The sequence below is a fragment of the Phaethon aethereus genome, assembly GCF_964289735.1.
Source record: "Phaethon aethereus genome assembly, chromosome: 2".
In the NCBI taxonomy this organism is placed as follows: Eukaryota; Metazoa; Chordata; class Aves; order Phaethontiformes; family Phaethontidae; genus Phaethon; species Phaethon aethereus.
The window spans coordinates 107,133,232-107,151,947 of NC_138582.1; the positions used below are offsets into that span (position 1 = coordinate 107,133,232).

General features: G+C 41.4%; 1 protein-coding gene across 1 annotated transcript in view; it reads left to right on the forward strand.

Moving 5' to 3' along the window:
* Positions 1 to 18,716, forward strand: part of TNS3 (tensin 3) — a gene marked incomplete at its 3' end in the record, with an annotated part of 116,571 nt that overhangs the window by 42,167 nt on the left and 55,688 nt on the right. The window contains exon 12 of the mRNA XM_081996279.1: positions 1,229 to 2,488. Within this exon, the coding sequence (XP_081852405.1) occupies positions 1,229 to 2,488 (1,260 nt within the window). The remainder of the gene's footprint in view (positions 1 to 1,228; positions 2,489 to 18,716) is intronic.

Here is an 18,716-nt window from a genome sequence, read left to right on the forward strand (position 1 = left end):
TCTTCTCCTTGGTCTATAATGTCAAGGAGAGCTTTAAAAAGCCCTGACAGGCAGAGGTAGGAAAAAGTGGTTTGGATAAAATAAGATGGATTCAAATAAACTTTTGAGCTTTTAAAGTGTTCCAGAGGGAAATCACTGTATTCAGTGTTTTGTGGTTTTATCCATTGCCAGTGTTGGTAGTACTGAAATAATATGGAAGAGATTATTCTCACAGTAGTATTTTTAACTCAAATGGATTTTTTACTTCCTGATTGTGTATCTGCTCAAGTTTGTGGTTTTTTTTCTGGGAAGCAAAAAGAGCTTTTTTTCCCAATAAATTTAATGACCCATTTTGTCTGTATTTTGTATTTGTTATTGTTGAGTATATATCTTATGTGATTCCTGTTAGCAGTAAAGCATAATATCCAAGATAATACATAAGTGATAAAATATATAGAGGTATGTACCTAGGAGACAATGCTAGGGCTCAGATTTTAGCCTCTAACTTGTGATTCTCTTTACTTGATTTAGATCAGAAATAAAGCTAGGTTCTTCCCATTGTTGATGAAGGAGAGATATTCTGATTTTTAAGGGATTATGGCCACGCTTATTAAAATTGAAATGTGAAATGCCTACCAGATCCTCCACATATGTGTAGAAATTTAATAGTCTAACATTTCCTCATGCATGCCTTTGTAGAGAGGCCTTACGTATATTCCAAGGACTGCAGCTCTGATTGATAGCCTGTTTTTAACTTGCACCACCAAGAAAAGGAGTAAATGATTCTTCGTAGTGTAGTTAGACCATCAAGTAGAAAAGAATGAACTGGCAATTACGTGATACGTGTTCAAGGCTAGTATTGCCAGTAGGTTCCTACCATTCTTGCTCTGATTGGAATGCATGGTAGCTGCTTCTCAAATTTCTAGCAATGTAATAGTGTAATTCTCAAAATTAATATGACAAGCTTGTGGAGCCATAAACACACATTCAAAACAGCATAAAAAGAGAGAACTGTATTTGACCTTGAGCTGAAAAGGGCATGTTATATGTCCATCAAGAAAACTTAAAATGTAAAATGAAAGAAGATAATGCCATTGGTTGATGCGGTATTTGTAGAGCCAATTTAGTTTTGCTGAAATAATACCATTAGTATTAGCGGTACTTCTGTTGTGTGGTACGACACCAGTGAAAGCGATTATATAATGCCTTGTCCTTTCTCTCCCTTTCCTTGTTACTTATCCTTCCACAGTGCTGCATACCCAAGGTCCTATTGACGGCAGTCTGTATGCAAAAGTGAGAAAGAAGAGCTCTTCAGACAGCAGCATCCCTGGTGTTGCTCAAGGTGTTCCCGTGACTGGCAGTCCTGATCACAGTGATCATACCCTGTCTGTCAGCAGTGATTCGGGACACTCAACGGCTTCCATCAGGACAGACAAGACTGAGGACCGCCTTGTGCCAGGAGTCAAACGGGGTCTGAGCCCACAAGAGAAGGCAGAACTGGACCAGCTACTTAGTGGATTTGGTCTGGAGGATTCTGTCAACACCACCAAGGATATGACTGATGCTCAAAGCAAGTACAGTGGGACTCGCCACATAGTGCCAGTTCAAGTTCACGTGAATGGAGACACCAAACTCAAAGATAGAGAGACTGATATTCTGGATGACGAAATGCCTAATCATGACCTTCACAGCGTGGACAGCATTGGGACTTTGTCTTCCTCAGAAGGGCAGCACTCCACCCACCTAGGGAACTTTAGTTGCCACAAGAGCAGTCAGAACTCCCTACTTTCAGATGGCTTTGGAAGTAACACTGGGGAAGAGCATCACAATGCTTTTGCCCCAGACTTGGGAATTGGTGTGGATCCCCTCTATGAGAGATCATTTGGAAGCACTGAGCCAAAGTCCACTCAGCAGTTGCAACGGAATCCTTCTGTCTCACCCCAGCCTCAAGCCTATGGCCCAAGTAACTACTCTACTCAGACCTGGGTACGCCAGCAGCAGATGGTCACTGCTCATCAGTATGGTTTTGCTCCAGAGAATGAAATGAGGGTTGGCATTCATAACACTGTGGAGAATTCAAGCAGTGTCCAGAGCCCGTCCCGAGTCCCAGACACCCCAACACGTGGCCCCAGCAGTAGAGATGCTGTGCAGAGGGGGCTAGGAAGCGTGCCAGGTGCTGCTGAAGCTGCAGAAAATGCCAGTGACGAGAGTTTTAAGTCAAGGCCAGTGCCTCAGAGGGACACAAATGGCTTGGATCTAGGACGGAATGCAGGAGGCTTGCCAGCTTCTCCAACGTTGGATATTGATCAGTCCATTGAACAACTGAACAGGCTGATTTTGGAATTAGACCCTACATTTGAACCCATCCCAACCCGCATTAATACTGTCACCAGGGACAGAAATCAAGTAAATGGCTTCACCAGCCTTGATGTAGATGTGGAAGGGCTTGGCAGGAGTCCTGGCTTCCATGACAAATTAGAGGTCACAAACAGGAATCCCTCCCGGCATGGTAAGGTGTTATAATACTTTATGAATATAATGCTTTTCCCACCAGTTAAGTGTTCTTGATAGGGTACAATAGGACCTCAGGTCATGACTTACAACTTTCAGGATGATTATTGAGGGATTACTATTTATTACACCCTCTTTACACAACCATCCAAGAAATTATAAGGAATTATGTAAATAATGCAGGATAAGTGAGTTTTGCAGATACTTGTTTTTTGCTTGAAAAAAGTACTGTTCAGCAAATTTTTACCTGTTCTAGATCATCATTTGAGATTTTTTGCTGCTGTAAGTTTAAGTGATAAGGGAGCAGAATTCCTACAATTCCTAGACTGAGACATTTTTAGAAGGCATCTATAGTGAAATCATTTATGATTTATGATTATATGCTTTTTATTATTATGATTTCCACTTAAAAGTAGGAGAAAAAGCTCCAACAATTTTATCTTCAAATTTAGAATAATGCTGCTGTCATTAAATTTCTTTGCACTATTTTCATAAATAATGTAATCTTTGCTAGTAAAGTATTTTAAAACATACTCTTTCTGAAACTTTTCTGTTAAAAAATGCAGAAGTGACAGTGCTTCCTTGTTATCTCTGGCTCTGACATGATTGCAGAAATCAACTGGTGGAATTAAACATGCAACACTTGCTGACTGTATTGCCTAAGAAATGCTTCTAGAACTAGCAACTTTGCAAAAGGATGAGTAGTCTGTCTCTGCTTAAGTCCCCTGAAACCTTTCATTAATGCTGTAGCTAAAATTCGCGACAAGCTCTTGCTGATCTTGCTGTCTTGTTTGATAATTCTGTATGGTCTAATTCCTCTGGCAGAATGTATCCCCTTCTCTTCCTTGCTTCCTTTCCTTCTTCCTCTTCTACCTCTTCCTACCTCCAGTCTTGGTGCAATGGAAGACTTGCTTGTGTCTCCAAGATGTGATTCAGTATCAGCCAACATGCCAGAACACGTCTGTGACCTCACTGGACACAAATGAGCTGCTTCGGCACGTATCATTTGCATATGCCAAACCATTCAGTGATGGCTGTGCCTAACTAGTGTGTGGTTTCCATTAATGTGCAGGCCTATGTGATCAAGGATGGTGATTCTTGTAGAGAAGGTGAAATAACAATTTTCCGTTTAGGAGGGTAACAGAGGACTAAAGAAGTCCAGAAATCCATGATGAATATATGTGAGCTGCTTCACTGTTTGTTTTTAATACATGGTATGCCTTTTGTGGCTCTTGCAGGATTAAATTCATTAGCTTGTAATTCTCTTGAATCTTTCCAAATTATTGGCTGATGGACAAATTGAAAATGAGGTTGTTCCAGTGAGAACAGAGAGAATTCTTCTCTCTGGCATATGGTAAAGCTAGTGAAGGGGATGAAAGGGTCATTTAGAGTAAGCCACCTTTTGCAATTCTGTGTTTAAAGATATGAATCTGAAAAGAGATGCTTGAATTTTTCTCACAGATTCTGATTGTCTCCTAAAGGAAGGAGGAGTCACTGTCAATTCCCTTCTGTTTGTCAAGTCATGTAAAGCAGGTAAACTTCCTGCTCTAATAAAGACTGGTGAGACTACGAGTCCTTGGGCCATGTTCTGGAAGAGGATTTGTTTTAAAGATAGTGATGAATTTGTACTTAAATATGAATAATATGAATATACAGACAGCATTTAGAATCCTGGTTAACTGGGGGGAGGGGTGGGCAACAGAGCATAATATGAATGAGGAAACAGTTTAGGAGTCAGAAAGTTCATTCACTTTTTGTCATGCCCTTGTGTTTGGCAAGGCGTTTCTCTCTTTTATCAGTCTGAGCAAGGGAAAAGGAGGGTTAATGCCTCTTCTGTTTGTTTTTTAAACCTGTCTTTTAGAAATATTAAACATCCTTACAGGATGTTTACATCATACTAAGCTTCAGACATAACCTTATGCATACTCATTCCTAATCTACTTCTAATTCAAGTTTGTAGAAGACCTCTTAGACTGATTTAATTAGACATAAAGTGTATGTCTCTGAAAGCAACGTGGTGAGCACGATTTGTATGCTGAAAGTGGTATGTAAGTGCTAATTGCTGTCAACAGCAACTCTGTTTCTGACATTGCATTTTTTTCCCGTAACTCTATCGCTGCCCCAAAGCAACACCCACATTTCTACTGAAATCACAGAGTGGTTGAAGTTGGAAGGGACCTCTGGAGATCATCTGGCCCAGCCCCCCTCCTGAGGCAGGGCAACCTAGAGCCAGTTGCCCAGAACCATGTCCAGATTGTTTTTGACTATCTCCTATCTACAACAGGTTGCCTCTGGGCACTTTGTGCCAGTGCTCAGTCACCCTCGCAGCAAAAAAGTTGTTTCCTGGTGTTCAGAGGGAACCTCCTGTGTTTCAGTTTGTGTCTGTTGCCTCTGGTCCTATCACTGGGCACCATGGAAGACAGCCAGGCTCCATCCTCTTTGCAACTTCCCTTGGAGTATTTATAGACATTGATGAGATCCCTAATACACCTTCATTTAATCAAGAACTTACAGGAGGAGTGCCATCCAGTATTTTGTGGACAGTTCTGTACTCTAGCAAACCATGTGTACTTCTGCATGATGTTTTATTTCAACACACTAGGCATACCTTGTCTGAGAAAAAGAATAATTATTTAAGGGACAGTCAGGGAGTGAATCAACTGGTATTTGGGTCTTTAAGTCTTTTCCTAAATTTTTGCTTGGAGGAAGTACTTACTCCATTCACGCTTTTAGTGTCAGATTCTGTTGAAGTTCTCACAAAGCCTTTCACTGACACTAGAGACTTAAGGAAGAAGATGGCAGATAAAGGGTTACCCTTGCATTTTTAGGGCCCAGAATAAATGAATGAACTGTATCTAGAGTTTAAGCACTGCAGAGAGTCTAAAATGTATGGGATCCAGGGTATAGGATGTGTAGGTATATCAGCCAGAAAAGGAAGGTCACAGAAGGCATACCCCCAGGTGTGAGCAAGACTGACAGACTGGTAACAATGGATGAGGAAAAGACTGAGGTGCTCAGCAACTTCTTTGCCTCAGCCTTCACTGGCAGTCTCTCTTGCCATACCTCTCGAGTGGATGGACTGCAAGATGGGAACTGGAGGAGCAAAGTGCCTCCCACTGTAAGAGGTTCAGAGACCTGAGTTCCTCAGGTTCGAGACTGCCTGAAGAAAGTCTATGGGACCTGATGAGACGCATCCCAGAGTCCTGAGGGAATTGGCTGATGTAGTTGCCAAGCCACTCTCCATGATATTTGAAAAGTCATGGCAGTCAGGTGAAGTCCCTGGAAACTGGAAAAAGGGAAACATTGCACTCATTTTTGAAAAAGGTAGCAAGGAGGACCCTGGGAGCTACTGCCCTGTCAGCTTCACCTCTGTGCCTGGGAAGATCATGGAACAGATCCTTCTAGAAGCTATGCTAAGGCATGTGGAGGGCAGGGAGGTTATTCGAGACAGCCAACATAGCCTCACCAAGGGCAAGTCCTGCCTGACCACCTGGTAGCTTAGAACAACTAAACACTGATGGACAAGGGAGGAGCTACAGATGTTGTCTATTTGGACTCTGTAAGGCCTTTGACAGGGTCCCCCACAACACCCTTCTCTCTAAATCTCCAATCAAATCCAATATATGGATTTGATGGGTGGACTGTTGTGTGGATGAGGAATTGCTTGGATAGTCACAGCCAGAGGGTGGTGGTCAACAGCTCAATGTCCAGATGGAGATTGGTAACAACTGTTGTCCTTCAGGGGTCCGTATTGGGACCAGTACTCTTTAATATCTTCATCAATGACACAAACAGTGGGATTAAGTACACCTTTAGCAAGTTTGCAGATGGCACCAAGCTGAGTGGTGCATTTGACACTCCTGAGGGGCAGGATGCTATCCAGAGGGACCTGGACAAGCTCAAGGAATGAGCCCGTGTGAACCTCATGAGTTTCAACAAGGCCCAGTGCAGGGTCCTGCACCTTGGTCAGGGCAACCCCTGGTATCAGTACAGGTTGGGGAATGAAAGGATTGAGAGCAGCCCTGTCGACAAGGACTCGGGGGTACTGGTGGATGAAGAGCTGGACATGAGCCAGCAATGTGTGCTTCAGCCCAGAAGGCCAAGCCCATCCTGGACTGCATCAACAGAAGCATGGCCAGCAAGCTGAGGGAGGTGATTCTGCCCTCTACTCTGCTCTGGTGAGACTCCACCTGCGTCCAGCTCTGGAGCCCTCAGCACAGGAAAGACATGGACCTGCTGGAGCAGGTCCAGAGGAGGGCCACACAGATGATCAGAGGGATGGAACACCTCTTCTGTGAGGACAGGCTGAGAGAGTTGGGGTGGTTCAGCCTGGAGAAGAGAAGGCCCCAGGGAGACCTTATTGCAGCCTTCCAGTACTTAAAGGGGCCTTCTAAGAAAGATTGCAACAGACTTTTTAGCAGGGCCAGTAGCGTTAGATTAAGGGCTATCATGGTTTTAAATTAAGAGGATAGATTTAGGCTAGATAAAAGGAAGAAATTTTTCACAATGTGGGTGGTGAGACTGTCACAGGTTGCCCAGAGAGGTGGTAGACATCCCATCCCTGGAAACGTTCCAGGTCAGGTTGGAGGGGGCTCTAAGCAGTCTGATCTAGTTGAAGATGTCCCTGCTTCTTGCAAGGGGGTTGGACTGCATGACCTTTAAATGTCCCTTCCAACCCAAAGATTCTATGATTCTAAGGCTGGAGGTTTGTGTTGTCCTCTAGTCTTGGCCTATGCCATTGAAATTTATGAGCCTCATTCTAGTAATATGTCTAGTGACTTAGGATATTTATGTTTAGGAAAATTGCCTTTAAAAGAGTAACCCTTAAAGTGTTTTCTCTTCATTTTACCTTCTGTTTTTCTGGGCCTTATGCTGACGGTGTTGTTTATGTTGCTTAGCATTTTCTAGCCTTAGTGGTCTCTTTGAAACAGGGTGCTAGTATAAAAATGTGTTGGATATTCTCAGCTGAAATCTGTTTGTGGTGGTCCTTTGTTGAGAGGTTATAGTTCTTTTCATCAAAGGCAGCAAAACCGAATGGGTGCTTTTCCCTTCCTCCAGCTCCTAATCTGGTAGGGTGTGGGGAAGGCACTGTTAGTTTACATTTCTGGAGGTGTAAACTAAAGCACCACCATTTTCAGAAACTGCTATATCAGAGGATGGCATCTTCTGGTGGAAGAGGCAGAGAGCAGGAATAGTTAGGATTTAGTTATTTTAATTTAGTCAGGGCCTTTGGACAGCTGAGTACATTTGAGTGCCCTGAAGTTTAAAGACCTCTGCTTGTGGTTAATGTAGGTAGTATCTTGAGGAGTTTCCCTTGTGTAATGATCATGTGCCTTGCTCTTGAGTGATAAGCAGCAGTTTTAGATGTGTGTTCAGTCCCTTGCTTGCCCTTTGAACCCTTTGAGTATATTCATTGTTATTAACAGTGCAATTTTACTTTTTGTCTAAGGCAATTGAAATGCAGCACAGTGTTCCCAAGAGAGGTGGCATTACATTGCCTCCATGATCCCTGGACATGTGTTACCCCGTTCATCTCTGCATCAGATCTCGTAGCTCTGCAGTTGTGGCGTTTGTTGGATTAGCTTGTTAATTTAATGGTTTGAAAGTTTTCTTATGGGTTAGGTCTCTGTCAGATCAAAGAGTTAAACTTGCTATGTGGACAGGTAATCACTACACGCCATGTGCAAAAAGAGTGGTGAGGGCACATGGCTAGAGGTGGGAGGCAAGCCGAACGGCCTTTTTAGCAGCCTTTAAACCAGATAGAACAGGTATATCCTGAAACCGTCATACCAGTGTCTTTGTGATAGGACCTGATCTGTAGGAACTTCACTGTGAGGAACACTGTGTTACCAAACACTGTTAGGAAATTATGATTAATACTGGCGCAAAGCTACGAGAAAGGTAAATTCAGTATTTTAGGGCATTAGCTCCAAGGCTAAGGTTGGAGATATCAGGGCTTGCCTGTCACTTCCTGCATGTGCTTCAGCTTGTGATCCTGGAGTAAGTAACATAAGAATAGCATTTAATTACGTAAAAGATTTTTTAAAAGAAATATTCTTTCATATAGCTTTAGCACAATAATAATAATTTTTAAGTTTGCCTTTATGTCAAGTACTAAAATCTTCTGAATGATACTTGCAAAAGTCAGAAATAGTTGCTCCAAAGCTAAAACAATATGTATATGTAGCGCGCTGCTACCTCTGTTTGAGACTGGGAGGTCACTAGCACATACTGGTTTTCCAAATGCTGTAGGATTTATTTATTTACAAATCCAGACTTGCCCCAATGCTGTATACAGAATCATTTATGCATGGTGTGCACAAAACAACAAGGGGAGAAAGCAGTTTGAATGAATGTTAAGAATGAAGGAGGAAGACCTGGAATGTTTTTCCCTTGATACATCATCTGATGGAGAGATGTAGCTGCAAGGAGAAATTGTGAATTTGGATGGTCAGATGGAAGCAACAGGAGTATAATTTCATGTCTCATCTGAATCCAGATGATGGTCATAGTTCTGACCATAAAACAGAGATGTTCTGATATGTTCTTTCAAACTGTGCATAGCACTTGAGTAAATTCCTAAGTGTAGTCCAAACATCACAATACTCTGATAGGCAGATAACTGAACACCAGAAAAGTAGCCTACTGTTTGCAGAAGCCCCCTACCACCTCCCAAGCCTCAGATATATGAGAAAATAAGTAGATGAATCGAAACATCAAAATTAGTCTGTTTTGTCTATGGGTGGGAGAAGGAGCAGCAAGCCTAAAGTTTGAGAAACAAGGAAATACCCTTCATTAGCTCCCTTCCTTTTTCACACATGCTTGACAGTTCACTTGTCTTTGAGGACCATAGGTATGCAATATCTATGTGAGGAAAGGTAGAGAAAGTGACCTTAGGGTATGTAGGTCTGTTAAATGTTCTAGAGTTTCAGTATAAAAACCTAAGCCCTTAAAAAGTTCATTGTCATCATACTCCTACTGAGAATTAGTGCTTCTGTGCAAGGATTAATAAATAACAAGAAATATCTTCTGTACTCACTGGGTTAAATGGCAAGCGTTAAACAGTTTAAAAAAAAAAAAAATCTGATAAAATCATAACTCACTGCACTTGGTTAAAGTCAAAAGTTTATTCCTGCATGTGTGGGAACAAACTAATGTATAATGTCATGGGAAGTTCCTCTTCGGACTTTAACATTGCTTTCCCTCCACAGTGCACAGCTGAAGCATCAGTTTAGTCCGACTCCATTCCCCTGCACATGCAGTAAAGCTGAAGTACTCAGCATACTTGCAGTGAAAGGCTGTAAACTTGTGCTTGTGTTAGAAAGAAAAGAAAACCTTATAATACAAGCTAAATAATCCCTTAAAATAACAATAATATATTATTTGTGGTAACAGATCACAGGCCTGCTGGATGTGGTTTACCTTACCTTGAAGTAGACTCCTAGAGTTAGGGTAAGGATTCTCCAAGGCAGTCAATCAGTTCTTGAGACTACTGCAGCATAGGAAGTGTAATTGATAGCACAGAGAAATGCTGGCTGCCATGGGGGTAAGGAAAGAGCCATGAATAAAGGATAACCAAAACAGCAGTTGTTCACTGGTGAGTAATGGTGGGCCTTACAGAGTCAGGTTTTAGGGGGAACTCTACACCCGATGACTTAAACAGTCCTTAACCTAACAAGCATACCAAGAGAGTGCATTGGCCTGTGATGGAGGGAGTTGGCAGATCAGAGCTGAATGGCCCTGAGTGAGGTTGAATGGATGAATGAGTTATTCTGAGTGAGCTGGGAGCAAACAGTGCTGGAGATGATGAATGGGACTGACGTGATCTGTTGTGTGTGCGCCAAACTGGAGGGTTGAATTCCGAGAAGATGGTGGGGTTATCTGGTTTCCTGCATGAGTGTGCAGAAAATGTATGCCTTAAGAAGGCATGTGCATGTTTCCAGTTCCCTGCAAAGCTGGAAGAATGAGCTTAAGAATGAAACTGCACACAATTCAGCGTGTCAGCTGGGACATACATTTTGGTGCATTCTTAGCTCTCTTTGCTTGTATGTTTCTGCACCGATTGACTGGTAGGCAGCTACCTCTCCTTTCACACTTTGTCCCAGAGGTTTTTATACACATGTACCCTTAACATAGCACAAACTACTGACTGCCCATGTAGCAGAGTTCTGGGTTCTGTCCAAAATGACATACTGGGTTAGGTGCTCAGTGTTTTTGAGAATAGGAAGGAGACTGTGATCCTTGAATTTCTTTTTGCTAGGATGTGTCTTTATGAACCTTGTAGAACAGTGGCTGATGACCTCTTTTCTCCTTCAGTGCTGTGTGCATCACTTATCAGAGGTGAATCAGTGCACTGTATATTAAGATTTTCCAATTTTTTTGCTTTTACATGAGCTGAGTTACATGGAGATGAGTTTCTGGTAGTAAATGAAGGTGCCATTTACTAGTAGAACAGTGCTGTGGAGTTCTTAGTTTTAAGTAACAGAGAAGCTTGTAGCCTGGGGAAATTTTGATGCGTATGTAAGCTTTTCTCTGCAGCCTTATGTTCTGCCTTTGCTTCAATCTATGTATATTAGTTCATGCCTAAAACACATGACCTTAGTCTGCTGTGAAAAGATCATTTGTAAGACTTACTTCCTCAAACCAGCCATGTTTTATCATAAAGCTTATGCTTATTGGGTAGAGAAGGAAAGCTAAAACAGTGTTTTACTTCTACCTAGAAAACCGTAAAAGCAAGAATCTGTTAATAAATGTAAAGAACACAAAAGTGTTTACCTATTTTCAGTAAAACCTACCATTACTGTCACCCGTGTCTCATCCCTACACCCTACCTTTTCACTCTTAAAATGTTACAGTTTGTGTCTTTAGAAATTTTAAAAGCAGTTGAAGAATTGTGTGATCAAAATAAGGCAAAGCACATGAACGCCTGCATTCAGCTTTTGGGGGCAGCCTGTTTCCATTGCTGTGACCAACAGAGGCATGTCTGTCTAAGTTGGCCAGCATAAGAAAGAGAGGGACTGTATTTTCCATCATTTGAAATTATACTGTTGCTCTCAGCTAATTCTAATTCTTCTTCATGCATGAGTTACTGTGTTTGAAGATACGTCTTAAAACATCCTTAGGTCACTTAATGTGGTAGGGACAACACAGATGTATGGTTCACACAGCCTTACATTTTGTGTGGAGTTCGCATAGTTTATCAGCTCAGTAAAGAACTGAGCATTAAACAAAGCTATCTTCCCTCCCTCCCTTAAAAAATCCCAACATGCAAAATGAATAAAAATGAGATGGCTAAACATTTGATTACAAGTGTCTGGAACATCTTCAGAGATCTTTCCTCTATCAAAAATAAATCTTTGATGGTGGTCCAAATTACACTATCATAAATCATACTACAGTGTATCTGCAGACAAAGGAGAGGGCAACAAACCCTTTTTGTGTACTTTATTAAATAATAATTTTTAAAAGCCTTGAACTGTTCCAGATGTTCCCATTCACTCTGTGTTTCTCTGTGGCAGAGCAGACCCAGTCCATCTGAAATAAGTTGTGAAGTGACAGGAGAACAAAGCTTGTCTAAATCCTCATGTGCTTTATTTGCATGTACTAACGATACACTGCAAAACCTGTTGTAGTTTCTATTGCACAGGAAAATTTTGGTACCTGACTTGGAGTTAATTTTATAGTGGTCAACAGTAAATTTGAATGCAGTTTTTAGGTAAACTAAAGTTAAAAACTGAGGTTTTAAGTTAAAACTGGAGTTTTAACTAAATTCCATTTTCTAAACTAAATTTAGTTAAATTAATTTTTAAGCTAAAGTTAAAAATTGATTTTTAGTTACATTTAGCAGCACAGTTATTTTTAGTTTATGTCATGTACTCACAGGATTGATGAAAATTTGTGGAGTAACTTTCAGGATGTCGGCCTGAGTATAGCATCATCATGACATCTCTGTATGGGTTTGGAGATACCAGTTTGGATTTTGCAACTTGCAAAATGGGCTTGCTGCACATGCTTGGCACAGTGTAAAAGGGCTAAGAAAGAGACGTGGCCAGACCTGCAAAGCTGCTGCATCCTATACAGACAGGTTTAATGGCCTACTTAGGTTTGGAGTAGAGTTTTGACCTTTTCATTTTCTTGTTAGACTAATGGGTTATAAGGAGTTTGGACTCCTAGTCTACTACCCCTTGTAGATGGGGGGGAACAATAGTTTGCTCGTGTTTGCTAAACATGGGGTATTTTTTCAAGAACAAAGAGATTTTTCTGGCTGCAATATCAATTCCTACTACATTTTAGAAAGATTAAGGCACTGAAGATATCACTCAGTTGGCTGATTAATTCCTTTGAAACTGTTCCTATAGAGCTATGAATCTGAAAATTTGAGCATAACAAGATACTCTGTTAGCACTTGCATCAGAAACCCATCATTTTGTTTCAACCGGGTATACATATGCTTGTCCTTTTTCCACCAGAACAATGTGTAGCTCAAGTTTTGTCTTGCAATCTTTGAAGATGTTATTTTTCCTTTAAATTTGTAACAGTGATTGTAAAGCTGATTATAAATTCTTAAAATAGATTTGCTTTCCTTTAAGCATAAAACTGTCTTGAAAGCTTGATTATTAAATGCCTTCTGCAAAAATCTTAAACTTTGTAGAAGATAAATGGTGCAGTAAAGGAAATCACTTTTGATTTAGATAGTGTAGTGGTAACATTTTTTAGTATGTGGGGCAGTCCCTGAAGGCTCCTCTGTTAGAAGTTAACTGATGGAATTCTTTTTTTTCCTTGATGAATTTTTAAGCCTTCTGTTGGTTTGAATCCCCATGTTTCACAGTAATGGGTAGTCAGAGTTATGCAGGTCTTTTTAAACTGCTGTATAGGCAGCAGCATCTGGAATTCCTGCAATGTTAACATAATTTTCCCCAGAGTCATGACTATGCTGAGGTCTGTGAAAGGGGCAGTGGAAAAACAGCCTTGTGGGTTTTTTTCTCTGGAACACTGAATTTTATCAATTTCTGGGCTGAACTGGTAGAGCCTCTTTTATGTCATGCTAACTTTTCACATAGGTTGAGACTATGGTGCGAAGTTTACTTGAAGTGCATCTGCTTTTTCTGTTCCTCTCTATGCTCCTCTGTGTGTGACATGCTTGTACACAGCAATGATTTCCAAGTTGATAGAATTTTTCAAACTTGTTAAAGCCAGTGTGAAATTTCAGTTAATAGTATTACGTTCAAAGCTTGATAGAACCTTTTGATGTAGAAAAACAAAACATCATCTATACATAAGCTTTGATCACCCTTCTGGTTATAAAATTACAAATAAATTGAAGCATTGAAGCTGATGTAGGTCTTTGCTAATTTCCAAAAGATACTCTAAACAGTATTTGGCCCTACATTTAAATATTAAAAAATTGTAATTAATGGCTCAAGTTTGAAGGTAACTCCTAGTGATTTGATATCATCTGGCATTGTCTAAACTGCTCTGCAGTTGATTGAAGACAGTATTGTCAAATGAAACTGCTTTAAAAGGTCATCATCCCTGCTGTATTTAGTGCTGGTGCAGCCTCACCTTGAGTATTGTGTGCAGTTCTGGGCCCCTCCATTTAAATAGGATGTCAAGGTACTTGAATGCATCCCAAGAAGGGCAACAAAGCTGGGGAAGGGTCTGGCAGGCATGTCCTCTGAGGAGTGGCTGAGGACACTGGGTTTGTCTAGTTTGGAGAGAAGGAGGCTGAGGGGCGACCTCCCTGCTCCCTCCAGCTTCTTGAGGAGGAAAAGTGGAGAGGGAGGTGCTGGGCTCTTCTCCCTGGGACCCAGTGCCAGGACACAGGGGAATGGCTCAAAGCTGCGTCCATCAGGGGAGGTTTGGACTTGACATGAGGAACCATTTCTTTACTGAGAGGGTGGTCAAATCCTGTACCAGGCTTCCTAGAGAGGTGGTCAGTGTGCCATGTCTGTCAGTGTTTAAGAGGCTTTTGGATAATGTCTTTAATATGCTTTAGCTTTTAGTCAGCCCTGAAGTGGTCAGGCAGTTGGACTAGGTGATCATTGTAGGTCCCTTCCAACTGAAATATTCTATTCCATTCTATTCTACTGTGTGCATTACAGAATCAGAGTGTGATTCAGGTTGAAAGGAATCTCAGGAGGTCATTGGGTCAACCTCCTGCTCAGAGCAGGTTCAGTTAGGTCAAGTTGCCCATGGTTGTGTCCAGTCAAGTTTTTAAACCTCCAAGGTTGCAGATTTCACAGTGTTTCCAGATGCCTGCTCCAGGGATTGATCCCTCTCCCTGTGCAGCTCTTTTTTGTTGTACCTGGTCAGAATCGTCCTTGCTGCAACTTGTCTGTTGCCTCTTGTCCTAACACTTTGCATCTCTGAGAAGAGTTTGGCTGCATCTTTATAATCCCTCCAGTAGGCAGCTGAAGACAGGAGTGAGGGCCCATTTTACCTTCTGTTATTGAGAGTGAGCAGGCCAATTTCCCCAGCCTCCTCTTGTGTTGTGTACTCCAGTCCATGACAGTTTTGGTAACCCTTTGCTGGATTCAGTCCCAATTTTTTGTACTTTGGGACCCAAAACTGGGCTCAGTGCTCTAGATGTGGCCTCACAAACACTGAATAGAGGGAAGTAATTGCTTTTCTTGACCTGGTGGCTACTGTCTTGCTATTATGGTTCAGCATACAGTTGGACTTTTGCCATAAGGGCAACAACCAAGATCCCCAGGTTTTACGCATAGCTGCTTTCTATTATCTGCTTTTCTACTCAGTTCTAATCATAGCTGCTTTCTACTCTACCAAGACTATACAATTTTATGGGATTATTCCATCCCAGTGCCATAAATTAAGAAAAAGTGTTGCAGTTCCAAGAAGTGCATGTAATCTTAATTGAATTTAATCTTAAAGTATAAAATACTTATTTTTTTCTAGCAGCTGATTATTATGAGGCAAGACAAAAATCTGTTGTAGGGTTAAAACACATGTATAGAAAATATGATCTGAAATTTCAAACTGTAGCAATTAAATCAGAGGATGGTCTGATTTAAAGCATTTTTGATGCCTTGCCAAGCATGTTATGTACCCTTGTGTCACCTGTGTATAAGCAGAACCAATTTGTTAAGCAAGTTAAGAAAAGCACTGCAGAGGCTGTTGCTATCTGAAATTATACTTAACGCAAACCATATCTGGAAGCATTTGTAGAAACCAAGGAAATTCTGTGTTGGGCCTTTTGAAAGGTGGGGATTATTTTGTGTCACAGAATGGTTGAGGTTGGAAGGGACCTCCAGAGGTCATCTGGTCTGCATCTCCCCTCCACCCACTCAAATAGGGCCACCTACAGCCAGTTGCCGAGGACCTTGTACAGATGGCTTTTGGCTGTCTCCAAGGAGGGAGACTTTTACAACCTCCACATGCAACTCGTGCCAGTGCTTTGTCGCCCTCACCGTAAAAAAAAAAACAAACCACATTTCCTGATGTTCAGAAGGAACTTCCTGTGCATCAGTTTGTGCCCATTGCCTCTTGTCCTGTCACTGGGCACCACTGAAAACAGTCCGGCTCTGTCCTATTTGCACCCTCCCTTCTGGTATTTCTAGACATTAATAAGATCCTCCTGAGACTTCTCTTCTTCAGGCTGAACAGTTGCATTTCTCTCAGCCTTTCCTCAGTGGAGAGGTGCTTAAGGGCCTTAATCATCTTCATGGCCCTTCTCTGGACTCTGTCCAGTGTGCCCATGTCTCTCTTGTACTGGGGAGCCCAGAACTGGACACCGTACTGCAGGTGTGGCCTCACCAGTGCTGGGTAGAGGGCAAGGATCACCTCCTTCGACCTGTTGGCAATACTTGGTCTAACACAGCCTGGGATACCATTAGTCTTTTTTGCCACAGGAGCACACTGCTGGCACATGTTCAACTTGGTGTCCAGCAGGACCCCCAGGTCCTTTTCTGCCAAGCTGCTTTCCAGCTGGATGGTCCCCAGCATATGCTGGTGTGTGGGGTTGTTCTTCACCAGCTGCAGGACTTTGCACTTCACCTTGTTGAACTTGATGGCGTTCCTGTGTGCCCATTTTTCCAGCCTGTTGAGGTTCCCCTGGATGGCAGCATGCTCCTCTGGCCTACCAGCCACTCCTCCCAACTTCATGTCATCAGCCAACTTGCTGAGAGTACACTCTGCCCCATCATCCAGGTCATTGATTAAGATGTTAAACAGGACTGGACCCAGTATGGACCCCTGGGGTACACCACTAGTTAGCAGCTTCCAACTAGACTTGGTGCCTCTGATCAGCACTCTCGGGGCCCAGCCGTTCAGCCAGTTTTCAGTCCACCTCACTGCCTGCTGTACGAATCTATACAGTAATGTTAGCTTGTTTATAAATTCTGGATTCTCTTGATAATTACATGTAGGAAATTCTTCCACCCATACTGCAAGATGAGTTAATTTGATGCATTGTAGGAGGCCTTACAACTTCTTTTGGCTGTACAAGGATATGTTCAGTCATTCGTAAGTGATGTGGATTTTTTGTAAACTCTTTTAAACCTAAGACAGCAATTATAAAATGTGGGATCATTCTAGCTATATAGCCACTATGGATATTTTGAGAACCAGCATCTGAAAACTAGTCCATGTTTTGGTTTTACAGGTCAAATCTGACTATTTTGTGTATACTGTGTCAATATATGTAGCCACAGCTAAATGTTATTTGGTGACCAACTTCATGGAGTTTCTACAGAGACATGTTACGATTTCATAAACTGGATTATGGTACAGAATATGCAATTACATCTTCATGGGACTTTTGAATTTTTTGGGTGGGTTTTTTTTGGTGTTTTGGGGTTTTTTGTAGCATAGTATTCTTAGGCTAGTGTAACTAAAAAAACCAGAGTTAATACTGAAGTCTTCCTGCAGCTTAGTAGGGACTTTTAATCATGTGGGACACTGAAGAACAGGACTTCTCACATCACTTTTCATACTCTGCCCTTATTTTGTTTATATTTCATATTTTGACAAGCTTTTTTAATCGCTATGCATGCACCTCAGAATATGTAATGCATGAGGAGATGCATTTTGCAGAGCTGCTGGGAGAATGTAGGTTCTGGTGGTGGTATCTACAGCATATGGAAATGTAAGTTCCTGAGAATGTTGTGCAGGGATAATTCCTGGTGTTCCGATACCCGCTGAATTTGACACTATGAAGAGACTTGATAAAGAAGGACACTGTATGGAATGCAGAGATGATAATTGTGGCTTCTGAAGACTCAGAGAGACTTTGGATAAGTTTCTTGTTTCACTTGTGGAGTGGAGTGTATACATAGATCACTGCCCAGAAATTCCTGCTAGTCACCATTTACATGACTATGACCTGTTTCTCAGGTCTCACTCAAGACAATACATGAGTGCATTTCCATCCAAAGACAATTTATGTGAAGGGTCAGATGAATGTTCTTTCTAGTGCTGAATAATTTTTCTAGTTGATAGTTGACAAGAAAAGTTAACAGAAAAAAATGACGTTCAACAGTTTGAAGAAATGTAATACAGTGTGATTATTTATCCTTAGACCTCTTCAGAGGCTTTAAATTTTCTTAGAAAAAATAGCCCTGTTTTTTTAGGGTTGTTCTAAAACCTGTTGACATTATCATTTGCTTCAGCTGGCTTTGGTGGAGCTCATGCTCCAAAACAGTAAGGCTTTTTGTTTTAGGATTGGTAGCAATAGTAGGGATTCCAGTGACCTTTCAAACTAGATGCAAAGTCATGTATAATTTTTTTCTGAAAGGGAGACTGCTTGGATAATTATCTTTCAGTAACTGAATCTAAGATAATAGCTTTAAAACAAAAGAGTTGGCTGAGCTTCTGAAATGCATGGTTCAGGTCGTGGTTTTTCACATCAGTGTCATTTCATGTTGTGAAGCTCAGTCTCTTCAATCCTGTTAGAAGATTGACTTTGTGAAAATACAACTATATTTTATCCCTCTGAAGGTGGGATGACCTGAAATTATGAACCTGTGAGATTAATGTACTGGTGAACTGTGTTTAGATGGATTAGATGTAACATAAAATCAGGTACTGTTGGAATAATTCATATTTTTAAGATATTTTTTACTAAAATTATCTTTTGAGTAATGTTATTATTTTGACTACATTATCAGTGGTATTGCTGTTCTTAAGAGTGATTTCTGGGTGTGCAGTGTATAGGGTAGGTGGTGCTAAAGAAGAAAAAAAGAGAAATTTGGGGAAAATGGGGACCCAAC